Source organism: Lepisosteus oculatus, chromosome 29 (assembly GCF_040954835.1).
Source record: "Lepisosteus oculatus isolate fLepOcu1 chromosome 29, fLepOcu1.hap2, whole genome shotgun sequence".
In the NCBI taxonomy this organism is placed as follows: Eukaryota; Metazoa; Chordata; class Actinopteri; order Semionotiformes; family Lepisosteidae; genus Lepisosteus; species Lepisosteus oculatus.
Genome location: NC_090724.1, coordinates 4279449 through 4306572, shown reverse-complemented (window position 1 = coordinate 4306572; position 27124 = coordinate 4279449). Strand labels below are relative to the sequence as shown.

The following is a 27124-nucleotide window of genomic DNA, read 5'->3' as shown; positions in this document are numbered from 1 at the left end:
GGAATCCCAAGGTGTACAAGTGCCGACCTCGGCAGGGATTTTAAAGTAGGGATCAGGATCTGATTGTCCGAACAATTCTTTCCACGCCACGATCGCGTTTCAGACGAGGAATCCTGAGCTCCCAACAAACGCCCATTAAACTGTGGGGTTGTACGTTCGCAATGCAAGTCTGAAGGTTTTGTCTGCAGAAGACGGTGTACGCAAACACACACACCAGCACAAGCGCTGGACTCGGTACAGGCAGGAGCCAAAAGTGGTTTCAAGCAGGCGAAAGGGAGAAGACGACACTGAGAGATCGTAATATTTTAATGAGTTACTACACTTTACACTCATTATAAAAGAATAAGAATCCATAAAAATATTTTCTTTAATAATACACACTTAAAATACTGGGTGCAGGTAGTAGTGGATGGCTCCGCCCCCTCTTTGCACACTTTTTTCGAGGCGCAAAGTTCAGATTGCGGGGGGGGGGCGAGACCTTGCCTGTCCTTGATGGTTTGCTGCAGGTTTCAAAATAAAAATCCAAACGAAAAAAAAAATTAAAATGAGACACATGTACGGAGGAAAACAACAATGGAGGACGTGAATGTCAGTCTGAGGGGTTGTGTGAGGCAAAATCATTTTAGTAGGCGACAGCTGTAAGCCACTGACTGGACTGAGAGGAGGAGGGGGGGGAGGAAATTTGGCAAAATGATCACCTCCATCCCTGTTGGGATTTTAAAAAAAATCTGAAAAGAGTTGGATGTGGCACAACACCAAAATAAAATAATTATAAGTTACTTGCAAGCTATCGATTCCATTCGGAAGTGTATTTTCTTTTACAGCACGGCAAATTTTTGTTCTTTTTTTTTTCTCCCGAAGTCGGGGTGGGGGGGGGTGTGTGGCCTCCTGTTTCCATTTGGATTGCTTCGAAAAAAAGACCAAAACAACGCCCGCTGTCCTCCAGGATGAGGAAAGACGGGCCGCGAAGTGGGGTACACCCTCTCGGAGAGGATTTCTCACACCTTGGGGCGGGGGAGGGGGTTGTGTAAGGGGGGGGTGTGAGGCGTGATGGGTGAATTGCAGGATGAGGAGGTACCAGCCCCAACAGAGTCCGCTCTCAGAGGTATTGCTGTAAAAAGTGCAGCAGCATGATCTCGTAGTGCTCGCCTGATTCTGGGCATCGGATGCTGTGTCGCTCGTTGGGATAGATCTGCGTGAAAGTAAAGGACAGCAAGACGTCAGAAGGCTCTGTTTGTTTAACCAAAAAAAAAAGTGGGCACGTATAGCTTAGCTGCTATGGGTAGATGCCCCCCACACCCCTCCTAGAAAAATAGAAAAAAGTTGGAACGAGCCAGTTTCATTCATTTTTTTGGATGGGCATCAGGGACCAGAGAGTTGAGTGACCCCAAAAGCGCCCCATTTGAAAATGAAGGCTCTCTTGGCACTCGGTCACTTGAAAAAGGAAGGACAGCCAGGCCAGACCCCACCCCATTTGTCTTGGGCCACGGGAGACCCAGAAGGGGTGCTATGTGTCGGATACAGAATCCGACCACATTCAAGACCGGAAAATCCCAGGATGGGGAGGAGCAGTCATGTAAGAGGGTAACCAACCTGAACACGAGAATTACCCGCCTCATGATCTCACGGCACTGAGCGTAAGAGTAGGGATGTTAACCCCAGTGTCTGGGTTAAAAAGCTTTAGCACAACCTGGCTTCCTCCTCGTGCAACTGGTGAAGCAGTTTCTCACTCCTCCATCTGATCTGCAGTACAGAGGAGCCGCTGGTACAGAATGGCGGCTGTGTCTCGCCCAGGTGGGGCTGCACTTCAGTGAATAAAGCAAATCTCCTCCTAAATGTAAAGCACTCTGGGATCCTTTGTGACGAAAGGTGCTATATAATCCAGTCACAGTCAATTCAGTGCATTGGGAAAACACGTAGGCCCATGTAGAAGTGAATGTATGTCATTTTCTACACCCGTAATTTCTGAGGAGTCATGATGAGCAGCAAAACCTAAAAGCAGGAAAGAAAGGAAAGGAGGTGCTTCCTGACCTGCAGTTGATATGGCTTTCCAGCACGGATCAGTTGGGACACCAGGAAGTTGGTGTGGAAAAAGTGCACATTCTCGTCAAGAAATCCGTGTAGGATCAGTAAGCGATTGGGCCTGCCAGGGGAATTAGAAAGGAAAGTTCATTACAAACTAGTCAAAACATAACACTGCACCCCTAAAACTCAACAAATCGAAAGGCTCTTCATCAGTAAAATTGGACTCAATGTAAAAAAGATCTTTTGAAATAAGTCTACATGGCTTCATAGTACTTTGTGTTACAGGAGGAATAATAATAATGTAATACATGAGTTTAGCTTGTTGGTGTGCACATGATGTTGCTCGATTTTATTCTGTATTTTGTTTGTTAGTTGGATTGTGTATATTCATTCTTCTGTATTGTGCTGCACTGTGCGACTAACCTATGAAAAGTGCAATACATGCATTACTGTAGGAAACTTAAAAAGGTGTGTGATAAATCAACAGCTGATTTGAAATTGCTTGACACTGACACAGTCACTGTGAGCAGGATTTTCAGTTCTGATTTACAATTCGACTAAGTGCTCCCCTGTTCCACAGCAAAGAAGAGCAGAGGGACCAAACCAAAAACAGGGGTGTCAAAGGGGGTACCCATGAAGATGACATGACTGGGAAAATGCGGCCTCAAGCCACTCACTGTATTGGTTTTTCAAGCTGCGGAAGTAAAACTTCATAACAAGATCCTTTTCATGTTCCCTGAAGGTAAGGTTAATTCCACGCTTAGAATTCGGACGATCAACACAAAATTCCGGCTGTCAAGCCTTCTTCAAGTGTAGCTTTCTTTTCAGCACGTGACTCTTTCCTTTACAGCCAACACACGCCGACACAGCTGCCTGCATGGACCCCCGTACCTTCAATACTCCTGCCAAGGAAGACACGCTCATGGGATGCGGGGTCTTTCCCCTGCTTCCTCTGTGCAGGCTGCTGGCCGTGTGTAAAAGTGGGACCCCCGTGTCCCTCCCAGCCCGAGCGGATGGACAAGCCCTACCCCGCCAGCGGGAGGCCCTCACTCACTCATTGGGCAGCTTGTCCACGTGCAGCGCCACCGACCCCGCCTCGTAGCCCTGCTGGTTATTCTCGGGCACGTCCATGTAGCGCTCGGTGTAGCCCGTGTCGTACGCCATCCACACCGTCACGGGGGCGCCGGCGATGGCCACCTGGGCACAGAGCAGGGCACAGCGGGGGCATGACTGAGCAGCATTTACACGGCAACACAACATCCGCACAAGGTAACACATGCGCAGGTCTCACAACACTGCAGCCAGTCTGAAAAAGACAACAGCGTCTGCACTTTCTGCGGTTTGGGGAAGAAGCTCCTCATGAACTTTTCCCGCAGCACCATAGAAAACTGTCCTCACCGATGGCATCACTGTGTGGTACAGCAGTACTACAATGTGTGACAAAGAAGCACTACAAAGGGCTGTGGCAACAGCACAGAGGATTATAGGATGTGATTGACTGATCAATTAATCGACCAATTAATTAACCAATTAATCAACCAATTAATTGATTGATCAATCAGTGAGATTCACACCACCTGCTGTCGCAATAAAGCCCGCTCCATCATTCAGGATCCCAACCATCCCGGCCACAAACTCTTCTCCCCCCTGCGCTCTGGCAAACAGCGCCGCACTATTAAAGCACTGAGCACTAGACTCAAGAACAGCTCTACTCTACTATAGTAGGCATCCTAACAGGCATCTGCAAAGCCTCAGTACACATCTGCACTATGTTTTTTTCTCACTTCTACATATAAATTGCCCCACAACATATTTATTGTTCCCGTTGTCATTACTGATTATGTTGGTAATGTACTGTCCACATTGTGTGGGGTCTTCTTCCCCTGGAGTTCTAGTCAGTCAGTAGTTTTACAGTATCATTCTATAAATTACAGCTGTGCACAAGTGCCCTGTAAACCATTTTTATAGGACTTCTTCTCCTGTACATTTTTCCACAGCTGCAGTAAATCCAGGTAAAAAGCACCTAATTGAATCTCAGCTTACTGATCCTCCAATCTGTTACCACATACAAGTCTCCCCTGGGACCTGGACTCAGAAGTTTGGAAGATAGTGCTAATTATTATTAATTTCTAGGTTTTTGTATTGCCAGCAATGTTATATGTAAAACTTGTGTTATGACTGACACAGTCATACCTAAACAAGAAGTCCACTAACCTTTTACTTGTACCCAGTGTGAGACAAACGTGACACCTTGTGGCCAGCAGCAGTTACTACAGGTATATCTTCACTTCCTCTCTGAACACATGGTGTAGAGGCGGTCCTGGAATTCACTACATTCTAACCTCAAACCCCTCCCCCCACTCACCTTGAAGATGTTGGGCCTATGAATGAGGCCCATGAGCGACAGGAAGCCACCGTATGACCAACCATGGATGGCCACACGACTCAGGTCCACAAAGTTGAACTTCTCGGCCACATACTGGAGCCCTTCTACCTGGTCCTCAATCTCCACCTGGCCCTAGCAAGGAGAAGGACAAAAGAGTCAGCCAGCTCAGACCTCCGCACAGCTGAAATTCTGCACGGGCTGCTAGCAGAATTCTAACTGCCCTCCCTCCTTTACTTGGTAATTAGCGGTCACTCAATCTCGTCCAGATGTCAGTTCATGAAAAGGTCTTCCCTGCTCTCTGAGCTTAGTATAAGGGGTTATTAGGTATGACACTTGTAACATCATTTGAAACACTGCACACTTGTGCTGTATGTCTCCAAGCATATTTGCCCGTCACATTTTGTCTTTCTGCTGGTAAACACAAAAACATCACAATTGGCAATTGGCCAGACTGAATTGCGTGTTAAACGGGCTCTGGATTTAGCGAGCAACACGACCTGGAAACAGTCCCGGGATTGAAAATATTGAGGCCGAAAACTAAAAGGCCCTACAAACGCAGAAGTTCACCCCCTACCAAGAGCGCAGCTTGGAGGAGGAAGCAGGAAACAGAAGACTTCAAAACAGAAAGCTCTTGTGAAGTAAAAGCTGGAGAGTGTGAACGTTTGGAGAGCAGCCTGAAGGGTTTTGCAGAAAAAAGAAAAGCTAGTTCACTCCTCTATAAATAAACCACCTTTGAAACCCAGACAGAGAGCCTACTCATATCAGGAGCTTGGCCTCATTAACACATCACATGTCATCATTAAGCTGACTAAACAGAAGTCCTGACAAACTAACGAGTCCACGTTTGCCCATCTCACTCACACCTCTGTTGGACCGGAAGAACAGACTCGAAAAAGAAAATCACTTTTTATAGACTTGCCATTTTGTTTTTGAGAGCCCCTTCAAACTTGAGGCCCCTCTGACAGGAGCCCCGGCCGTCGATGACCACCACTGCGTAGCCCAGAGAGGCCAGGGTGTTGAGGCGCAGGTACTTCACCCCTTTAAAAGAATTGTTCACGAGCTGGACCTGCGCACATGCAAACAAGCAGAAGTCACCAGAGTACAGACAATATTAGGAAAAGCATTGCTGACACACAAAACACTTAGCCCGAAATGGAGCACTCCTTAACACATCAGCACGTTTGCATCGGCTATCAGGAAAAGAGGCAATTTTTTTAAAGCAGATTTTGGGTGATGCTCGTTTTGAAACAGCAGAACACTATAATGCCCTTTTACCTATACAGTGGCTACTCTTTGATACCACAAAATAAAATTGGTTGGGCTTAACAAGAGTGGTCATTTTAGGTTGCAGTGATTGAGGCTTTGAGCAGCTATGGTCAAGGCAACAAACCTGGGGACCCCCATACACAAAGAGGATGGTGGGATGCTTTCTGCCAGGTTGCAGGTTGTGGGGTTTGTACACCATCCCGTACAGCTGGAACCCCGATTTTCCCGGGAAGTCAAAAATTTCAGGAGGAATATAATCCGATGGACAACCTAAAACAAACAGAACCATATATATGCCCGTCATTTGTCCTAAAAGCTGAAAACCCTTTTCCCATTGTGATACATAATTGTTTTGTATTTAGCACTTACTGGGATTTTTACTATCCTATGATTTCATGAACAGGTATCTCAAAGCTGAGTGAAAGCATATCTCTGCTGCTCCGGTTCAGTTTTCTGTGTCTCATCAATGGGTTTTAGAGCACTGCGCACTGCAAAATGACTTCCCCAGCTGCAATTTGATGGCGTGTTGTACTAAAGGTTCCACTCAATTCATCAGCATGGTATGTTTACTAAACATGGTATGTTCAGTAGGATGTTCAGCAGGCGACGGTCTTCAGACTATCACCATACCTGTGGCCTCCATCATGCTGGCCCAGAATTCAGGTTCCTTGTGCAGGGGGTCACTGTCGGAGCCAACCAGCTTGTACACATGAACGCAGGGCGGCGTGCTGACGTTACTGTAGTGGCTGACGAACATGTCAAAGTTCTGCATGGCAGAGAAGAAAGGATAAGGTCACCAGGACAAAGAACGCATGTTTAAAGAAATCAGCTTCTAAACACACATACTGCACATTCTGTTTGTTCAGAGTGAACTATAAGGATGACATAGGCGTCAATTATTATTTGCCAAAGAAATTGCCTTCTTGTGCACACCCTTGTGCAATTACAGCGTCCAAAACAGCCGCTTGGAATATGCAATACCTGCACTGAGTCATGTGAAAGAGATTGTTTTGCTGGAAAAAGTACACACATCCCATGTATATCTATTAATATACATCATCCACCTATTCACATTGCGGCACAAAAAAAGCTTTCATATCGGTGAAGGAAATGATAGCAATTACGCTGTTTAAGCATGAACTCATACAAATAAAACAAACCCAGCAAACCCAACGGGAACAGGCTCTTTTTTCCCCTGAGATGATTACAAATTCAACCACACAATCCATATCCGAAAGCAGACAATAGAAATTCCAGTTTATTCACATTCATTGCAAGGCCATCGTGCCTTGCAAGGCCAGCAGTACCCGTGCTGAGAAAGTACCGTGCCCCAGCGTGACAAGCACCAATGCCATACCTGACTCATGGAGCAGCTGTGGGAGAAGCCAGGCTTGGTGAGCCTGACTATCTCGCCTGGAGAATCATGGCTGACGACATAGAGGTGATGTTCTAGTGGGGTATCCTTGGTGGCCTGGAAATACACCAGCTTCGTGCTTTCGTTGACCCAGATCTGCGCGACAAGGGCAGAGTCTTACGCTATGACACGATCTTCCTACGTTTCGGCCTGATTTCTCAGAAATGTGTTTAGCATTCAAACAGCTATGTTTTTGGATGCAAACCCAGAGTACAAAAACGTAGAACAGCACAAATAAACATGACATCAAAAATAAATGTGACATGACATAAAAGACATCGTCATACATCATCATTACAGACCACACCTACAGGAATCCACACGACTTACAGAATCTGTAAGTTTACTCCCTTCACAATCACCGAAAGCCCACTCCACATTACCATTCATTTCTGCACATAAACACTGATTGCACTTGCCCACAAACCTTTCTTACTTTACTATGAACCCCTCATGGTTTCACAAAAAGTAGTACTAGAAACTGTTACACAGATCTGAGTCAACAAAACCACAAACACTTACACTGGATAGGAACAGGTATTTGAATAATAAAACACCCTGAACTGCAAACATGAGAAGAGACTGTAAAAGATATTATCTTTGATGATCTTTTTACCTTTGAACCATGTCTGGCCAGGACTTCCCACTCCCCACTCGTTAGCGCAACTTCTTCCTTAATTGGGCACTTAAAGTCTCCTGTGGTACAAAAACAAGGAATTCCCTTCCTTTGTAAAATGCAAAGTAATGACTCCGATTAATGTAGCGAATTTGAATTTTTAGCAAAGCACTCCACAGATCTCTTCATAATTTCACCCTGAGTACCACTGGAATCAATACGCTTCAATGCTGAAGAGAACCTCATCCCAGATTATCAGTTGTATTGGTCAAAACAAAAACTGTCTGAGATCTGATGAGTGCATCACTAAGAACTGGAAGGAGATGAGAAGTTTAAGCACTTCTGTGATTGAGGACAGGAGACTCTTCGTTACATAATTTGTGGTAGAATACGGTGCAAATTACCTAGGCTCTCTGCAGAAACCAGCTCCCTGTGATGCTACAAGACGTGTGATTGTTAAGACTCCACAATCAAGAGGCTATCAGCAATAGTATGTACAAGAACAGCCAAATCGCTGTTCTCTTTTCTTACATCCAGCTCGGTCCAAAAACTGAACTGGATCAAACGAGAGGAACACCTGTCGACTTCCAAGCCTCTAAACTAGGAGACCCCCAATGCAGACTCGAAAATCCACCCTACCTTCAGTATGGCTGTAGTCTCGTGACCACTGGTAGCACCCGGGCTGCAATATGGATGTAATTTTGTACAGATGGCAGAACCCCGTTTTGGATTCGTTAACCCATATAAACGTGATCTCGTCGTCCTTTGTTTGCAGAAAAGGGTAGAAGATGTCATGAACCTGCAGATTTTGAAAAAAGAAACAAATGTCTGAATGGGACTTCCTTAAAGGCTCTCAAAGATATTCTAAGACGGCACCCCAGGTCTGTCTTAAACCACTATCGGCTGTTCCAAATATAAACTGAGCAAAACACACTTGAAGAATACAGAAAAACCATCAGAACGATTACAGCCAGCACGAAATCTGATGTGTAGCGTTCCCGTTTATAGGTGCATTTAGTTTTTTCACTTAGTAAGGCACGATAAATGAAATACCCCGAGAGAAAAAGAGGAATATTTCAATAGTGAACTTGTAAAGCATGCAGAATAATGGAATGGGTAAAGGTTCAACCCATGCTGAAAGGTAAAGGAAAGAAACAATGTTTTGGCTGTGGAGCCTTCTTCGGGTATTCAAAATAATGGGTCAATAAGAAACTGCACCCTGAGACATGATGATATATCACCCTTTTCGGATGGGGCTGCAATCAGACATTTAACAACAGTTACAGTGCCAGACTTGACAAACAGGGGTAAGATCCAAGAAGGCTCAGTGGCTTGGCTGTAGCTGTGCACAGGCTCCTACACTCTCCATCCCAGGTGATTTTCAGTCTGGCCCACGAAGGGAGGGCTTGCCCTGGTGACTCCAGTTGCTCAGCCCCCCACAGACTCACGTTGATCCAGATGTCGGTGACTTCCTCGTAGATCACGAAGGGGTGGACGTTCTCGGAGACGGCCTCCACGCTCTCCCGCCGCTGCGCCTCGTCCTCGGAGACGGGAATAAAGAGGGCAGTGGGCAGCAGGACCAGCTGGAGCCTCTGTTGACTCCGGTCCAGGAACACGGCCCAGGCGCTGGGGGAAGAAGGTCAGGGACAGACTGATCTGCGATCTGTGTGGATATGGAAATCGGGCAGAGCCCCTGCCTATCTAATGAAGCACAAGTGTTCATTTTATCCACTTGTTCATAGTAGAAACACCAGCATTATGCCAGAATTCCCAACAGATGCAGGCCAAACTGCCAAAAATACCAAAATATCTTTTTTTTTCCCCAGAAAGGAACAGGACTTACTATTTGCCATCTCTTGTCCAGCCAGCCCGGGCTATGTACTCGACTCCAGGGAACAGCACGGTGAAAGGCAGGACCAGCTCCTTGTCCTGTGTGCTCACGATCTGGAACGGCACGTTACAGCCGATTACCCATGATCCTCAGCCCCCCCAGTGCACTGCACAAGGGTGCTCATCCAGTGATCGCACACTGAAGACCAGCAACCGGATAAGCAGCACAATGCCCCAGTTCAGCATACCAGTACAGCTGTCGGAAATCTATTCCAAGAACAGTGTATTGGTTCGTGTTGCAGGAGCTCCCCGTTTTCAGTCCTTCTTTCAATACAACTGCATGAAGGGTGGTCTGCCTGCATTTGGACACTGTAGCTCCTCCTACCTGTTGTGCTTCAGTTTTATTCACCACTACAGACTACCTACCCCTGTATGTGCACTGATCTTAACTGTACTTTGCAATATTAAATTATCCCTCCTTCAAGTTGTACATCGTAAGTACCCATGACTGGGCACCTGTATGACTGCACATTACTCATTCATTTTTGACTATTTCTGACAGGTTCTGACTGTTCCTTTACAGCACCATGTCTGAAGAGGAGTGCCACAGCACAGCGGCCCAGTTTTAGACATTAACTGCTTTGCTGTGCTGCTGTGTTGTGGAATTGGGGAATAGTTGCATATGAGAAAAACAGAAAATGAATAATCTTGTTCACATAGACACACATGGAGAAACCAAAGTGTTGCGTGACAGAGTGAGACAGAGGCCGCACTGTTTAGACTGATCATCTGGGAAGGGGCCTGATGCAAGCTGAGCTTTTCAATTTTAAAAGGACATAAACAAGAACAGAGGACATCTGGGAAAGGCTGAGTAAGAGCTTTGTTCGTCACCATCCTCAGCTCCAGCCAGGATAAGGCCACTGTGCACTTCCAGGCAGACTCAGGTTAAACACTGAAGTGGGATTGGTTTAGAATATTAATTGCCATGTGCTCAAGCCAATGACATTTCTGTGTGGGGAAAAAGGGACAGCGGGCTGCAAAAATGGCATAATTATAAATGTGTGCATCTGCTGAGCAATTAATATATAGAAGATAATCTGCAAGATCTTACTCTCCCAAGGTGGTCGGTCTTGATCTCGGCGAGTTTGAGAGAGATTTTGGGGTTTTTGCTCCCTGGAAAGAAACAAAAGGCCTTTTAGCACCCAATACAGGTCAGCAAGACAGACAAGTCAAGCACAGATAACACCAGAGGATCAATCAAACCAGATCTAATAAGAGGTATAGAACTGAGCCACAAGAGTTTTAGAAACTAGGACACAGCCAGTTTGGTCAAACAGTCAACGATGCCATAATTCTGCAGCACTGATCCCTACTAGTCCCTTTAATAAATATGAAACCAGGTTGTCAATCTGCAGTGACTGGAATGCAAAATCAGCCCCACGAAGTGATGGAAAACCCTAGACTTACTGCTGAAATCGGTAAATACGAAAACCTTTGGCACATGACATAAAAAGAAATGACAAGACACCACCACTTTTCTTAGTCATCCAGATAAGGCTCAGACCCCAGTACAGAGTATGACAATATTATCCATGCAACCATCTTGATAGAAGTCTACGATGATGAGATCTGACCACTCAGAATATAACCTAGACTGGAGAGCACTGAAACAGGATGGTTATTACCGATCACCCTTCACATTGTGAGCACCACTTTCGCGTACATTCGGTACTGTGGGTCGTGTGGGTTGAGTCACACGTGGAAACGGGCAGAAGGCTGATTGAGAAAAAGTATTATTGCTGCTTTAGTGGTGGGGATGGAGGAGGTGTACAATACTGAATTTGCAGAAAATTGTTTGAGTATTGATGAAGACACTTCATGTCTAATGCCCTTTTAAACAATACTTAGACCACTGGCCATTCTTCCTCTATCATGGAGAAATCTGCAGTCCCAGTTGGTTCTTCTGCGACTTATCTCCTTCAGGGGAGTCTCAGATTTTGCGGGCTCACCTGTTCTGGGGTACCTGTACGCGTCGGCCTTGCGTTCCTCCAGCGCGGGTGAGGGCACGTGGATGATCTCTACCTCGGACTCATCCACCTCCTCGTAGAGCAAGTGGAGAGTCTTCCCCCCGTCCGAGTCTGCCAGGGAGAGAGACAAGGGGAGCGTCAGGCCTGCATTTCTTTTGCCTCACAGACATCACCCAGACCTCTGTTGTTAGTGACAAAGACAGGATGCACGTCTGGCGGATTTGAAATAGAAACCTGTGCAGTCATCCACTCTCCCGACAGTGTGTCCCCCTCTCTTTAGTTCTCTAAACTGGACATCCATTCACCACTTACAGTAGTACTAAACCGAGGCCCAGACTGACTGACCATGTGTCTCTTGACTGGCTGCAGGATAGGATATATGAATTTAACATTATTTGGAATCCTTTCCTACAACATGAAGAGTAACGAACACTCAGATGTCGGGCAATACCAAGTTCAATTCTTTTAACTGCCGACTTATGCTAAAATTATATTTTGTATGTTAACAAGGATGAAGTCATCAGCTAATGAACTCTCTTTAACTGTAGGCAACTCAAGACAGTTCTTCCTTCCTTCCTTGTTTTCCTGGACTGCACACTTATATGTATGAAGTCACATACCCTAGTTCTATAAAAAAAGCATTACGTTTGTTCAGGTTAGTTTGATCTTTGAGAGAGGGTGATCATGACACCCTCAGGGAAGCATACACACGGGACAAAGGTGCATACTTTTGGTTATACAGACTCCTCTCCTAATACATCAAAAAAACCTCAGGTTCTCCTTGCTTCAACTTCCTTTGAACCGCCCAAAATAATTAGCTAAAAAGAAGCACTAACAACGTGGATTGGTAAAAAGATGTTCAAAATGGGAAAGATATGTAGAGACACTCTCCCAGTAATGTGAAAGTAACAAAGACAAAGTAGACAAATAGAAATTATATAAAAATCCCCCTCTACTTGTATTTTTTGTTTTTTTTTCGTGAATTAAAAAAAAATACTGTATCAATGTAACTAAAATCAAGTACAAACAAAACAAAATACAGAATAAAGCACAAGATAATCACTTCTTGAGGCAAAGAAGCTTTCTTTGAACTCTGCAGCTGCTGAGTGCTTGTATTTTATCTTCTCCTTGTTTTCCGCCTCTCTCTCTTGCTCCAATCATGAAGACGGACTACAGGAAAGAGCGGTTCGTTGCTCCACACTGTGCCACATTAGCCTTGCAGTAAAATGTCAGCAGTTTTATCCATTTTCTAAGCACTGCTCAGCCAGCTGTTCCTGAAACTGCTCCATGAATGGGTTTCCTGTACTCCAGTACATTCCGGGAGGGAAAGAAATTAAGAGATGTCGATGATAAGGGACCAGGGTAACAATGACGTAGAGCCCCTAGCCTAATCCACAGAGAGTGGTTTTTAGACCAATGCAGCAATTTACCCGAGCCACATTGCCAGTACCGGCCCAGTGCAGGATTCCTTCCTGCCTGCCCAAGTCTCGGGGTGTCTTACCTTCTGGGGCAGCTGGGGACCACCAGTAGCCTGTGAAGCGGTCAAACTCCTCCTGGATGACGAACGTGGCCACTCCCGCAGACTTGGGGTCATCCTTTACGTTATTGATACCTGCAGGAGACAGAAGAGAAGGACACCACATACAGTATGGTTTAATAATAACCATAAAAATGAAGTATAAGAATAATAAAAACACTACAGTAAACCATACTCAATAAAAACAAACTAACAAGAAACAAAGTGATGCCCCACGCCTGTATGAACACTATAGCGGATATTTCTCTAATATGTTCTTCTAATTTTTCAAGAAACATCCCTCCATTTTTCCTCAGCAAGTGGGAGGGAAATACGCAGAAACCAAATTAACGTGATCGAACTGGGAAACAAAAACAAACATAACAGCCACTTCATTTAAGAAGATGCAAAAAACAAAAACAGTTTTGCTGGCTTCTCTCTAATAATTTCACCTTTTTAACTCAGCATCCTGCACTAACACAGCAACACAGGAAGTGACAGTGATGGATTTACTCATGCACTGTCCATAACAATGTTCTATTTATAATAGGAACTTTGAGAAAAGGCCAGCTCTTGCTCTAGATTTAAATAATTTAAAGTCATGCTACCAGACAGAACATTTCCTAAATCCTTCCAACTCTACCAGAACCCTGGTACCCAGGACGACTCAGCATAAACTGAGACAGGAGAGCATTGAGACAGGGTGTATATTAATGAACACTGCAGTTCAGTTTCCTTAGTCTTCCAGTACAGAGTGCATTTTACAATATTATCCATGTAATCAGCTTGCCAGATGTTTATGATGGAGAGATCTGACCACTCAGAATGCGCTGTGTCTGGAGAGCCATTACAGTGATATGGCCAGCAGCCATATCATCCTGCAACTCACAACTGGCAAATCACCTCAGCTCAGCAGGAGTGAGCCTGGGCAGTACCTGGATGGGAGACCTCCTGGGAAAGCTAAGGTTGCTGCTGGAAGAGGTATTACTGGGGCCACAAGGGGGCGCTCACCCTACAGTCTGTGTGGGTCCTAATGCCCCAGTATGGTGATAAGGACACTATACTGTAAAAAGGTGCCGTCCTTCAGATGAGAATCTTGACTCTCTGTGGTCATTAAAAATCCCAGGGTGTTTCTTGAAAAGAGGAGGGGTGTTACCCTGGCGTCCTGGCCAAATTTCCCATTTGGTCCTTATCAATCATGGCCTCCTAATAATCCCCATCTCTGAACTGGCTCCATCACTCTATTCTCCTCCCCATTGATAACTGATGTGTGGTGAGTGTACTGGTGCACCATGGCTGCCATCACATCATCCAGGTGGGGGCTATACATTGGTGGTGGTGGAGGGGATCCCCATTACCTGTAAAGTGCTTTGAGTGGAGTGTCCAGAAAAGTGCTATATAAGTGAAAGCAATTCATTATTATTATTATTATTTACCACCCTTCCCATTGTGATCATCACCTTCTAGTGCATTCGGTACAGTGGGCGGACTCATGTGAAAACACAACAAGCAGAAGGTTGACTGAGAAGATCACTATTGCTGATTTTGTGGTGAGAGAAACTGTAATGAAGTGGGGCAGGACGCTGTGAGGGTGTGAAGACAACACACAGGGTTGATGAGCAGAGGAAAGACTACTGCTACGCCCCCCCACGGAGAACGATGACACGCCCACACAAACCCAGGGCACCCTGACCTTTATGACAGAAGGTCAGTCTTTTCTCTTCCCCGGTCTCGATGTTGGCCACCCACACGTCGTTGTTGTTGATGAAAGCAATGAAGCTGGGGTCCCCCATGCAGATCTTGGGGTCCATCCGAGTCCCTGAGCACTGAGTCTTGATTTCCACCGGCTTCATTGGAGAGACCTGCTAAAACAGCCCACAAGACCCTACAGCATGAGACGTCGAAACATAGGGCACCCTGCATTAGAAGGGCTTGGAAAACGTGCTGTAAACGTAAAAGAAAATGGTCCTTAATTGTCCCAACAGAGAAAAAATAAACCAAAAATAGCTAAACATCTAATTTTAAGAAGCGAAAATACTAAATCACAAGGCTGGGCATGCTAAGTGCAGAGTCAGATTGACAAAGAAAAACATGTAAAAATGCTACAGCTACATCCATGCTAGGGTTTGGCTTGGAGGACTGGAAGGGTCCGACCAGCAGGTGGCGCTGTGACGGTGGCGGTGCAGCAGACTCACGATGAAACCATTGTGCCCTCCATCCCGGCAGTAGAAGAGGCTGTTGCTGGCCTGGAACAGGAAGAGGCCGCTCTGGGCGTGGTAGTCGTAGGAGGTGATTCCAAAGACTCCCAGCCGCTTTCTCTCGCGCAGAAGCTCCTCCTCTCGGGAGTAGACGCCATGGTGAGGCGTGGCCTGGCCGAAGACAAAACGCCACTTACACACCGCCCAACAAGGCCACAGTCACGGTCCTGCTTTGCATCCCTTTCTCCATACAGTTTCCCCACCTGCTCTCAACCCTCCCCCATCCCAGCATGAAGCTTTCAGGGTCGCCTTAGAAAGGGCAAAGCATTGCTAACGTTTCATTTTACAGCGCTCTAAAAACTTGCTTCTGCTCTGGCACGAACAGTACATACCGACCCGAAACAGCACCCGAGGAAGACACCTGCAGTTTTCCCCAGTGGCTCAAACTGAAAACCCAGCAGCATAGAAAGCGCTAAGCTACGTACAGGATTTGAGAACTCAGAAAGAAACCGAGATAAGTGCTCATTAATGCAACCGTCTGCGTTTTAATCCGTAATTAATAATTCCTTACACTTATATAGCGGACACTCCACTCCGCTCCACCAGCAACAATGTTTGACGGCAGACAACATTGGCTTTCAGCAGGGAGGAGAACAGAGTAATTAAGCCGATTCAGAGATGGGGTTTATTAGGAGGCCATGATTAATATAGACTAGGGGGACATTTGGCCAGGACACCAGGGTTAATATCCCCACTCTTTTCAAAAAACAATCTGGAATTTCTAAAGACTACAGAGAGTCAGTACCTTGGTTTTATGTCTCATCCAAAGGACAGGGCCTTTTTTACAGAATAGTGTCCCCATCACTATACTGGGGCGCTGGGTTGTTTATAAGCTAAGCATGTGTTCTTGGGATGCCAGTGCTCACTCCAGTCCAAGCCAGTCTGGTGATTCACGTTTTTAACTTTGGCCGCCTTCATTTCTTCCCGTGTGCATGTCTCTACCCTGGCACAGTCCCTGACCCTTCCTTCTGAGGAACACCTCCTGAATCAAAACCTTCTCCATGATCGATGGGACAGACAGGCCAGGGCCTAGTTCTGTGCAGTCTAGGCTACTGCACAAGACGCCAGACAAGTTTATTTACTTCTGCATTTTTTCCCCTCTTCTGCTTTTTCAAAATTCCCCATCTCACAAGGTCTCTGCCTCCCTCCTCTCAAGTGACCCCCCTGCTTTATCAACTCCAGTGGCTTCCTCTCCCCTCTCATGTGCGTTCAAAGGACCCCCAAACATGACTCAGTGTTCTCCTTTGCTTCCTCCTGCATGACTCTTCTGTCCTCTATTGGCTACTGGTCACACCTCCCACATCCCCCTCCCCCCCCCACCAGCTCTTCAAACTCCTGTGCCCTCTTCCATCTATCCCATGGTTCCCTGGGGCAGAGCCAGCAAGCAGATCTGCATCATCTCTCTGATCACCTGATGCTTCTTTCAATCTCACCATTGGGCCTCCACACGAGATCACGATCTGCCTGTGCATCACACCTACTCACCACTGTACAGTGCGCAGGGTGTGTAGGAGTGCATGAATTGACCTCCTATTATTGTCTCCTTTCCTGCACAGTGGGAACTCCTGCAATAGACTGCAGATATTCCTACATGTACTGCACATAGATAGTTCTAAAATGTATTTATAATACATTGTATTTTTATTACTGTGATCTTTCTAAGCTGCACTGCTTAAAGAAATCAGCACATAAGGGAGTACTGTAGTATACTACTAATAAAAGGCAACAGAGATGGAGACACCCAAAACTCAACTGTACAATCTATTTAATCAACCAGTAAATCTAAAGAGCCATTTCAGTACTCCAAAATGAAAATAAGAAGATAAAGTATCATTGTCCCTTATTTTTAGCGGAGCGGAAAGGGGATTCAAATCATCCATCCTTTATCCAAGAGCTGCTCGTTCCTGGTAAGAACTATGGCAAACCGGAGCCTGTCATGGGAGCATACTGAGAAAGACGGGATTGCACCGCGGACGAGGGGTCTGCTCGCTGTGACGCACGCGCACACCGACGATTTCCAGACACCGACTGTCACAGCCAGCACGTCTTTGGAAGTCAAGTAATAAGGAGATCGGAGAAGCAGGAAAACACAGGACAATTAAACCCCCCCCACTACATCTGCATCCTCTTCAGAAATCCCGAATCACACAAGACTTCTCCTATCTCCACCGCTACAAAAACTCAACCAGTCCGTAAGGGAGTCAAGGGATTTAAGTCGGCCGTTAGTGTTTGGTTACAGGGGCTGATGTTTTTCCGATAGCGCATCAGATTTAAGGTCAGACTCAGCAGGCTGAAGGTATAGGGTACAGGATTTGCATCTTCAGGTATGGCACTTGCAAACTAAACACATGCTGTCTACTCTGTGTCTACAGTAAAAGATGGCACTACATACACCTTTTAACAATTAAGCAAAACAGTGTATTTTTTAGTCTTTTGATAGACATCATTCTTGTTCCTTAGTGAAAAAGGACAGAAACCCAAAGAGGCCCGACTGAGAAAGTACTGTACCTGAAAATGATCCAGCATCTGTTTCCAGGACAGAACCAAGAGGGCCTCCTTCCTAATCTTCTTGGGAATTTCAGAGTAAAGCAGTGAATTTTCCCTGCTCCCATAGGGCATTCCTGGATGACGGGAAATAGAAATGACACATGAATGCGGGGTCAAGTAAACAGAAGGTCAATCTAAGAAAACATCAATGTTCTTATTGCAGGATAAGCAAAACTTCTGCGCCAATCACAATGACACTGATTGACTACCTCTTTCCTATCCTTCCAAACATCTCTACATAGTGCTGCTTTATTATAGCCTTCCTTCCTGCACATTTGATGAGCTTCCTGAAAAATGTGCAGCTTTGCATACAGCTGGTGTAAAGTATGAAGTGTGTCTTCTGCTGATTATGAAATAATTTCACGCAATCTGCACAGTCAGAACCACTCAGTTTCACTTCACGGTTTTCGATCTCAAATTGCACGAGATGATTAGTCTCACACAGAAAGGCACTCCTCAGAGGCTTTATGAGCTGATCACGTATAAAGATTTCAGAGCAGAGCAGCGAATTTTCACTGGTCCTGTAGGTCAAACCTGAATGAAAGGAGAGGACAAGTAATGAGTGTCTGGAGAAGTCCCTAAACGCCGACCTAAGGAAATGTCGGTGATCAAGGAAGAGTCCCACAGGACCCCACTGCCAGCTGGGATAGGACTAGGGCGCCCCCAAGGCTCACCGAGGTAGTACAGCCGATGCGAGTGGGGTCCCAAGTCATCATATTTCTGCACAAACTGAAAGTCGTGTGGCGCCTTGTTGACGATCATGCCCGAGTATTTCCGGCTGCTGTGGATGATGTCCCGCAAGCCGTCCCAAGAGTGCTTCTCCACGAAAAACTGGGAGGGAACGTCCTCCATCTCCACCACCTCCGTGCTGTCCGAGAGCTCGTCCACTGCGGTCATCCTGACTGCTGCACAACTGCCCAGAGGAGACAAGAGGTTGGCAGACCGGCACTCCTCACGTGGCCCAGGGGAGCTTGGGAAGCACAGACATCCGCACAGAAACACATCACACACACTCCTGGACTTCAGGGAAAGTCCTAAAATCAGTGAAGCTTTTTAGTGAATAAAGAAGACTACGAGGTGTCCCGATACAATAGCATCAGCCTAGCAGACTTCTTCAGGACATAAAGACCTGGAAGATTATTTAAAATGGAGGATGGGATGGATTTCTTTACCCAAAAGGTCGTGTAACTCTGGAACGCAGTTAACCAGCCATGTCTTTGAAGCTGATCGCCTGGCACTTTTCAAGAAATGGCTGCATGAGATCCTCAGATCATCTAGGTAACACACAGGACTGAATGACTTCCGCTCGCTTTCCTAACTTTTCCAGTACTCTTAAATATCCAGATTTCTGCCATAAGTAAGATCTGCAGTCGTTCACCACTTAGCTGTTTTATACAGAGGTGCCTGTGATTATTTTGAGGCTGGGATTTGAGCTACTTTCACTGTGTAAACCAAACTAAAGAATGAAATCGCCCGATTGCTTTCACTCTTCCTGAAAGATGTTCAGTGCACGCAGAAAAACTGGAATCAATCTTAAAATTCAAATGTCTATAGATATCATCCCAAGAGGAGTGGGATCGCTCAAGCTCAAGCATTTGCTACATTATGCCTTAGTCTTATTTTAAAATGGATCTACACCTGCACTTTTCTAAAGCAACCCCTCCCCTACCTTCCACTGATACCCTCCCACCTTCTTTCAGAATCCTGACTCAAAGAATTGTACCTTTTCCAACTACCTTCTGTTTCGTCTTCAAGTTTGATCCTCTTTACTCTATTCATTAACCGGCCAACAAGCCTCAACCAGACTTGGCAACCTGCAAAATATGGGGAAACAGACAGTCAGGGAGGGACACAACCAATGAATAAAGTGATGAATTTCTAGTTGATCAGAACAGTGCCTTTTTAGTGCTCTAGTTCACACCCTCTTACTTGGAAAGTGAGCATTTCCGTTCAGCAGCAAAAATCTCATAAGGCTAGTGTATTGTAAAGGTCACCTTCCTGTTCTGTGCTATGAATTTACCCTTTTTGGTTTGTCAGGGGCTACACAGTGATGTGGTGAGCAGTGCTGTCTCGCAGCGCTGGGGTTCAGACCTGTGTTTTTATCTGTGTGGAGTTTGCACGTTCTCCCTGGGTTCATGTGGGTTTCCTCCAGGTGCTCCAGTATCCTCCCACAGTAAAACGACATACTGGTAGGTTAACTGGCTTCTGGGAAAACTGGCCCTGGTGCGAGTGTGTACATGTAAGTCTCTGTGTTGGTATCTGTGTCTGCCCTGTGATGGACGAGCGTCCTGTCCAAGGTGTATCCCACCTTATGTCCGTTGCCCACTGGGATAGACTCCAGCTCCCCTGTGACCCTGAATTGGATACAGTGGCTGAAAAATGGATGGATGGTTTGTCAGGACTTGAAAGACTAACCAGTGGGGAAAAAAGTCTATACACTATGAATCTGGGCTTGAAAAGGGAGGAGAGGGAAGATTTTCAGTAAGTAATGAAACTCCACTGCAGAACTGAAGTGGACATAGACTGGAGTTTGTCTCCCAAAGAGCCGGGTGTGAATGATGGCCTACAATAAATGAGTACATCCTGCTTTTACTTCACAAAAACAAAATATCAGGCCATTAAGGGTTAAAAATGTATTCTTTGACAGATTCTTTTTAAAGGTTTGACTCATGCAATGTTTTTTCCTCCAGAAAATGAATCAAGCAAAAAAAAACATACATTTGTACTCTTAATTCCCTGGAAATACTTTGACTCCATTGCTTCCTGAAGAAATCTGACACAGAAAGCACACTATTTAACAAGGTGTTCAGTTCTCATGGTACACCTCACACTCTCTCTCTCTGTTCTCAGGAAATTCAGAAAATTCCATGGTTGTGTGCAGACAGTTTTTATTTACTTAGAGCTGTCATGTTCTTTTTTTATGTAATTACAGCTCCAGGAATACACAAGATAACTATAGTGACGCAATATATTCAAGATGCAACAACCATTTTCCCATTGCATTTATTCAGCACAGAACAGAAACCTACGAATCCCAAAATATATCGGAGAATGTGAAAGTAAGGAATCTCAATCAGTCCACTGAATTTAAGCAATTGTTTAGAACAAGTAAGGACACCATTTTAAAGTACAAAACGGCATCTTGGTACAAACCAACCAAAGGTGTTGAGCTCTGATTGCCATGGTAACCGAAATCAGTATTTCAGTAGATCAATACAGCAGATTTCTGGACGAAAGTCCACAGAGAAGCCAAAGTTATGTCTAAAATTAAATGATGATCATTTCATCCTTGAGTACTATTAGAAATGAGAGTGCTACAAGTAAAAATGAAAACAGAACCACTTTTTACTGAAGCAGCTGTTAAACCTGGTAACAACACCTATGCTAAAAATACAAAAATATTACACTGCAAAAAGCGACAAGATTCCAGTAAAACAGGTTACATGTGATTCTGCAGCTGTTGGCATAGGTATATTCATGCTGAGACCTATTCAGAAAATCTGATCTGCTGAGTAATGGCATGTGATTATGTCTCTCAGGAACACATTACTACAATTTTGCACAGCAGTTCTGATTGGAAAATACACAGATAGCACACAACACATACCTTAGACATTAGACAAGAGAGCTTATCTACTCGCAAGGAATGATCTTTTGCCAAGGAAAGAAGGAGAGAATACTGATAACCCTGCTTTGAATGACTGGTGTTATTCAACCCTCGATAAAGAACAATGCTGGGCATCATGGGACATTACAGTTTGCACAGGTTCTTCATCTGAGCCATAATACCAAAAATCCACATGATTCAAGACTGGTTCCCGCTGGGATTAACATCACAATCAGCACTCTGTTCTTATTGGAACCCATTATTATTTTTGGAAAGGGTTTAACGCATATTAGTTTATTAAATAAGGCATCATTTCTAAACCCAGCTGCAGCACAACCCCATGACAGGAACAAAGAGACATCAGAACAATGTGCATTTCTATTAAAGAGGTGCAGTCTTTCCAATAAGATGTTGAATAGAGATCCTAGCTACTCAGTCGTTAAAGATCCCATGACTCTGTTTGCAAGGGTAGGGTTATTAACCCTGGTGGCCACTCTGAGCTTGCAAAACCTGACATCTGTAAAATCAGCCCTTAATTCCCTTAAATGTCTCATGTCTCCTGACATTCTTTGTAATGGGGTTGGTGCTTCACCCAACTGACTGCTGTACTTCAATGGTGGGTTAAGTTGGCTAAATCTTACATATGAAGCTCTTTAGGTACCTTAGGGTGAAAGTCAGTAGATTTATATGCCACTCTCCTTGGTACTACAACCTGCTCTATGAAATCTGTTGGGTATAAACTTGCACGTAGCTATAGGGACACTGACCTATCTGTTCATTTACTTGCCATGATCCATGTTCCTATTGTTACTGACCTGCTTTTCTCAAATTTGAAAATTCTCTGTTCATTGTCTGAATTGTTTTATAATTCAGCCCTTAAATCTTCAGTTATCATTCCTCTGTCAAAGACGCATTTAGACTCCAGAGTATCCAGTAATTACTGACCAATATCTAACTGACCACTTTTGACAAATGTTCTAGAACTGGCAGCAGTTTTTCAGTTCCAAGATCAATTATTTTAAAATCAGATGTATGCATCTTTTCAACCTAGCTTCAGAATAATGCCTAGTATACAAACAGCTCTTAATGGGTTACTGATCTGCTAATTACTGATTTTTAGCCACTCTTGTCCTGTTGGAGGTAAGTATTTCCTTTGACACTGCTGATCATCCAGCTTTGTTTGGAAAAAAATTAGGAAGAGTCATTGGTGTTACAGGAACTATCTTGGTGTGGTTTAAATCATATCTGATAGAAAATCTAAGCAAATCAGTTGTTCTTTGTCTAAACACATGGCCATATCAGGTGTCACACAAGGGTCTGTCTTTGGTCAAATTCTGTTTAGTATCAAGGTCTCCACTGAGTCAGAAATTTGTAGGTGTGGCATCATCTTTCATTTTTATTCATTTCAATTTCACCCAAATGTAAGTTCACAGAAAGCCTGACATTAATCAAGTACTATACACTTTGTCACACTGTTTAGATGCTGAAACATTTCCCATCTGAAATCTCACAAGTCTTAATATACTGATTGGCTCTTCTGATCAATTCTGCAAATGTGTCCATCTTAGTTTGACAACTGATGTTCCCTAACTCAGTCCAAGTACTCAAGTGAGGATTCTTGCAGTAATTCTGACCTGAGCTTCACATTTTAAACTCACGTGTGCATTATTTTTTTCATCCTTGCAACTGTCTGTATCAGAACATCTCTTTCCCGGTCTGATGCAGAAAAGCTAATGCATGCTTTGGGCATTTCCAGGCTTGATTACTGTAATGCAGTGCTTACTGGTGTACCCAAACATGTTATTAACGAACAGTGGCACATTCAGAACTCCAGCGCTCAGATTTTAAACAAAACTACAACGCAGGAGCATATATCACCCATTTTAGTTTCCTTGCACTGGCTCCGTGTGGATTTCAGAATTAAAAAAAAACTTCTGCTCACCTTAAGGGGCTTGAATGGTTTGGTTCCTACTCCCTACACAACCTAAACATCATTTGTGCCTTTCGCTCTCTGGCCTTCTTCCAGCTCTCCATACAAAGCGCTGAGCACCAGGAGACTTGCTTTCTGTTCTTCTCCAAACATTTGGAATGATCTCCCAGCCCATACCGGTCAACACCTTCAGCCTTGTCTTCAAATAATAATAATAATAATAATAATAATTGCTTACACTTATATAGCGCTTTTTCTGGACACTCCACTCAAAGCGCTTTACAGGTAATGGGGACTCCCCTCCACCACCACCAATGTGCAGCTCCACCTGGATGATGCGACGGCAGCCATAGTGCGCCAGAACGCTCACCACACATCAGCTATCAGTGGGGAGGAGAGCAGAGAAATGTAGCCAATTCATAGAGGGGGATTATTAGGAGGCCATGATTGGTGAGGGCCAATTGGAAATTTGGCCAGGACACCGGGGTTACAACTCACTGTTATAAACCTGTCTCTGTTTTTCTGTGTGCATCACTTTGAGATGATGTCAGATGAATGGCTCTACATTTAAAAAAAAAGTTATTTAGGAAATATTCCAATAATTAGTCTTAATAACCTGTGGGTTTGTGCGTCAGACCTCCACCAGTGACACATCAAACCTATCTGCAGAGCTGGCCTGTGACCTTAATCAGTATCAACTGGAGGAACAGCTGAGCAACGCAAAATCAATTCAGCAGTGACCTCAGTTTAAGATGAACCCTTGAGCACAGAATAAAAATCCAGTGAATGCTTTGTCTCTGTTGCTGAACACAGTCTAAAGTAAAGGTTAGAATGAAGGCCTTTCATTAGTAAAAACTCTATGACAGCCCATAATCTGTATAAAATATGAGGTATTTTCTATACATGTTCATTAATAAAAAAAGATGCAATCTCTATTTCTACCCAGGCAGGTAGACATTAAGGTAACCCTTTATTTTCACAAAAAGCCACATATCAGTAGTAACACACAAAGTGTAATGTAACGTCGCTAAACCACTCCATAAACCATAGGCAGTGTTGCTTGAGATTGGGGCCGAAGACCTCTCAATCTAGTTATCGAAACGGTTTTAATTAAGAAAGACCACTCACAATCACTTTGTTCTTAAAAAAATGAAAATAACCACCAACTCCACGCCGTTAATAATCAAGTAGCTTAATTAATTACGAAATAACTGCTTCCAAAAAGCTATTACGCTGATGACTCCAGACACAAAGGTACCAATCACCTTCTTGCCGTCTGTATCTGCTACGATTTGTCCACAAAATGCCACTCCACCCGGTTAGCTACAGAAATGGATGAGAAATGCACTCCTCATCAGGTATTGATTTCTTTCGATTGCATCCATCTAAACTTTACATATTGCGTTTAATTCGTTCCTTTTAGGATTCTTTTCAGGTGACCTATCGTAAACACATGGCTCAGAACAAAAAGACGGAAATGGATATTCCAGTCCTTTTCAGGTGAGATGGGGGGAGGGTGGGAGCGACATATCTCAGTTTTTAACTGAATGAATGACGTGGTTCTCCTATTTTTGGACTTTTTCGGAAGAGAGGGGAGGGGAGGGGGAGAGGTGTGCCTGTGTTTAGGTCTGTTCCGCAGTCGGCAGCAGTGGACTCACCGAATTTGTTTTTAAAAAATGCTTTAAATTTGCACAGCAGCTTTATTTATGTGAAGTGAAAGAAACACGGAACCGGCAGTTACACGACTGCACAGGAGATGTGAATGTTGCCAAAATAAAACCGTGACCATTCCCGTCTTTGTACTACAGTAAGACAGTCTCATAGCAAGAGCCTTGCCTTATTAAACTCAAAAGTATCGCACCCAGCTTTTTTTTAAAAAAAAAAACGTATAGACTCACGCTTGATCCAGGACTTAAATCATTACGCCGAGTCTGATCAGTCGATTTTCTCATCATTTCTATTTTTTTAAAACAGATCACTGAAAATGCGATCGTGTCTTTTTTTAAAAAATAAATACGTTTCAAGATATTGACAGCCGATGGCGACTGTGGGGGTACTGAAAAACGAAACAGGGCAGGGAGTAAGTTGAAGCCCTAATGAGGGGTTTTAAAACAACCAAGCAGGGAAATAGCCCATTCATTTCTTTCATCAAATATCAAGTCATTGTCAGCCCCATAGGCTCCAGTGTATTCTCAGTGTTACCGGACGCTGAGCATATAGGCTATGAACACCACAATAAGCAATTCCTATTGACCGGTACTTACAGATCCAGATCCAGCCCTTGCTTCTCTCCCTCCCCAGTGTCTGATCTGTGATCTACCGCTATTAAAAATGATGATTTTGGACGATTATGGTTGCGTCCATGGCCCGGAATACGAGAGGCAGGAGGAGTCAGTTGTGCGATCACGGAAACAGGGTGGGAGAGCCCGACCAACTGGAACCTTTAACCCGGGAGAGATTGAGGCTGGGCGAGCCAGGCCGCGCACACACACGGGCAGCGGGGCCGTAGTGACGCTTGTATTCGCGCAGCGCGATTTGGGCTGGGCGTTGTGAGCAAGTCGTTCAAAGCAAAGGGGCCGTGTGTGCCCGAAGACTTTGTCGTCTTTTCAACTGGATCTAGGAAGAAACTCCGACAAGAGTTTTCCAGTTGCTTCTGAAAGATCGTTTAAGGTATATTCTGTAGGAAATTCACCAAGGAGGGGGTGTATGTCCTCAGCCGGAACTGTATTTTTTTCATTCTTTTTGCCTTTCAGTTAAAATTAAGGAAATTGAAGTAGGCTATCTTAAACTTGGTCTTATTGGTGGAGAATCATGTTTCTCTTTCTTTGGAAATAAATAAAATGTCATTTCCACTGTAAACAGTTTCCATTGCATTTGTCAATTTGAAGGTAACTTTAATGCTTGTAGAGCCCCAGAGGGGCAGGAACCCCTATGATATTTATAGGACCCCAGAGTCACTGACCTGACCTTAATCATCTCCGTGGGGATTCTGTAGTGTGGTATATCATTAGAGGCCCTGAGATCTCTCTGCTGTTCAGAGAGCCCCTGCACAGCTACGACAGACCCAGGAGCTCTGCCTAATTCATCATTCTTACTCTAAGAACATTGGTTTATGTAGTTAAGATACTGTCACTGCTCTCATACACAACAGAAGGCTTTTGTAAGTCACAAGCAGTGGTTAAGTTGTTATAGACTTTGTCACTCACACGAATAATGTCAGGGAAGGGTTTAATTCTATTTCTTGTCTTTAGGTATTGTAATTGTCAATTGCTTCAGATAGTGTAGGTCAATTGTTTAAAAGAAAGGTGATGTACTCTCTGTATATTAATGCAAAATTGCCGCAATGTTGTTAGCTGTGTAGTATATTGTTTGTGTAATTTGATCTTGATTTGAATGTTTTTCTGCATTTTCCATGCAAAAGCCTGATGTGATTGTCTTTGTCACTGTCACTGTTTGTCATTTTTTCAATAAAGTATATGGAGTCATTGCTGATAGCTCTCCCTTAGGCCTTACTCAACAACATTTCTACCTTTCTGAGGTTACAAAAATACAAGTAGCTGTATAAAACGTCCATAGGCCTTTTGGACACAATTAATTAACATGACATTTTCACCTTTAGAGTATAACACTGATTATATTTGATTTTTAAACATGTCACGCTTCTAAATCTGTAACCTTAAAGGTATTTATGTTGTTTAACGA

General features: G+C 44.3%; 1 protein-coding gene across 4 annotated transcripts; it reads right to left on the bottom strand.

The window, feature by feature from the left end:
- Positions 1-288: 288 nt before the first annotated feature.
- dpp9 (dipeptidyl-peptidase 9) lies at positions 289-25886 on the bottom strand. 4 transcript variants are annotated; one of them, XM_006639811.3, is made up of 21 exons: positions 25687-25886; positions 19609-19699; positions 18560-18798; positions 17847-17959; positions 15276-15449; positions 14774-14945; positions 13066-13176; positions 11547-11675; positions 10649-10710; positions 9551-9651; positions 9156-9333; positions 8347-8506; positions 7708-7787; positions 7035-7187; positions 6308-6443; positions 5802-5947; positions 5331-5477; positions 4391-4543; positions 3080-3222; positions 2032-2143; positions 289-1192 (listed from the first exon to the last, which is right to left on the bottom strand). In XM_006639811.3, the coding sequence occupies exons 2-21, from the start codon at positions 19662-19664 to the stop codon at positions 1100-1102; spliced, it is 2658 nt and encodes an 885-aa protein (XP_006639874.2). In that variant the 5' UTR covers positions 19665-19699; positions 25687-25886; the 3' UTR covers positions 289-1099. The 4 variants fall into 4 exon arrangements, with proteins under 4 accessions (XP_006639874.2, XP_006639875.2, XP_015221271.2 ...); XM_006639812.3 differs by having other exon boundaries at positions 14774-14942; XM_015365785.2 differs by lacking the exon at positions 19609-19699.
- Positions 25887-27124: the final 1238 nt, after the last annotated feature.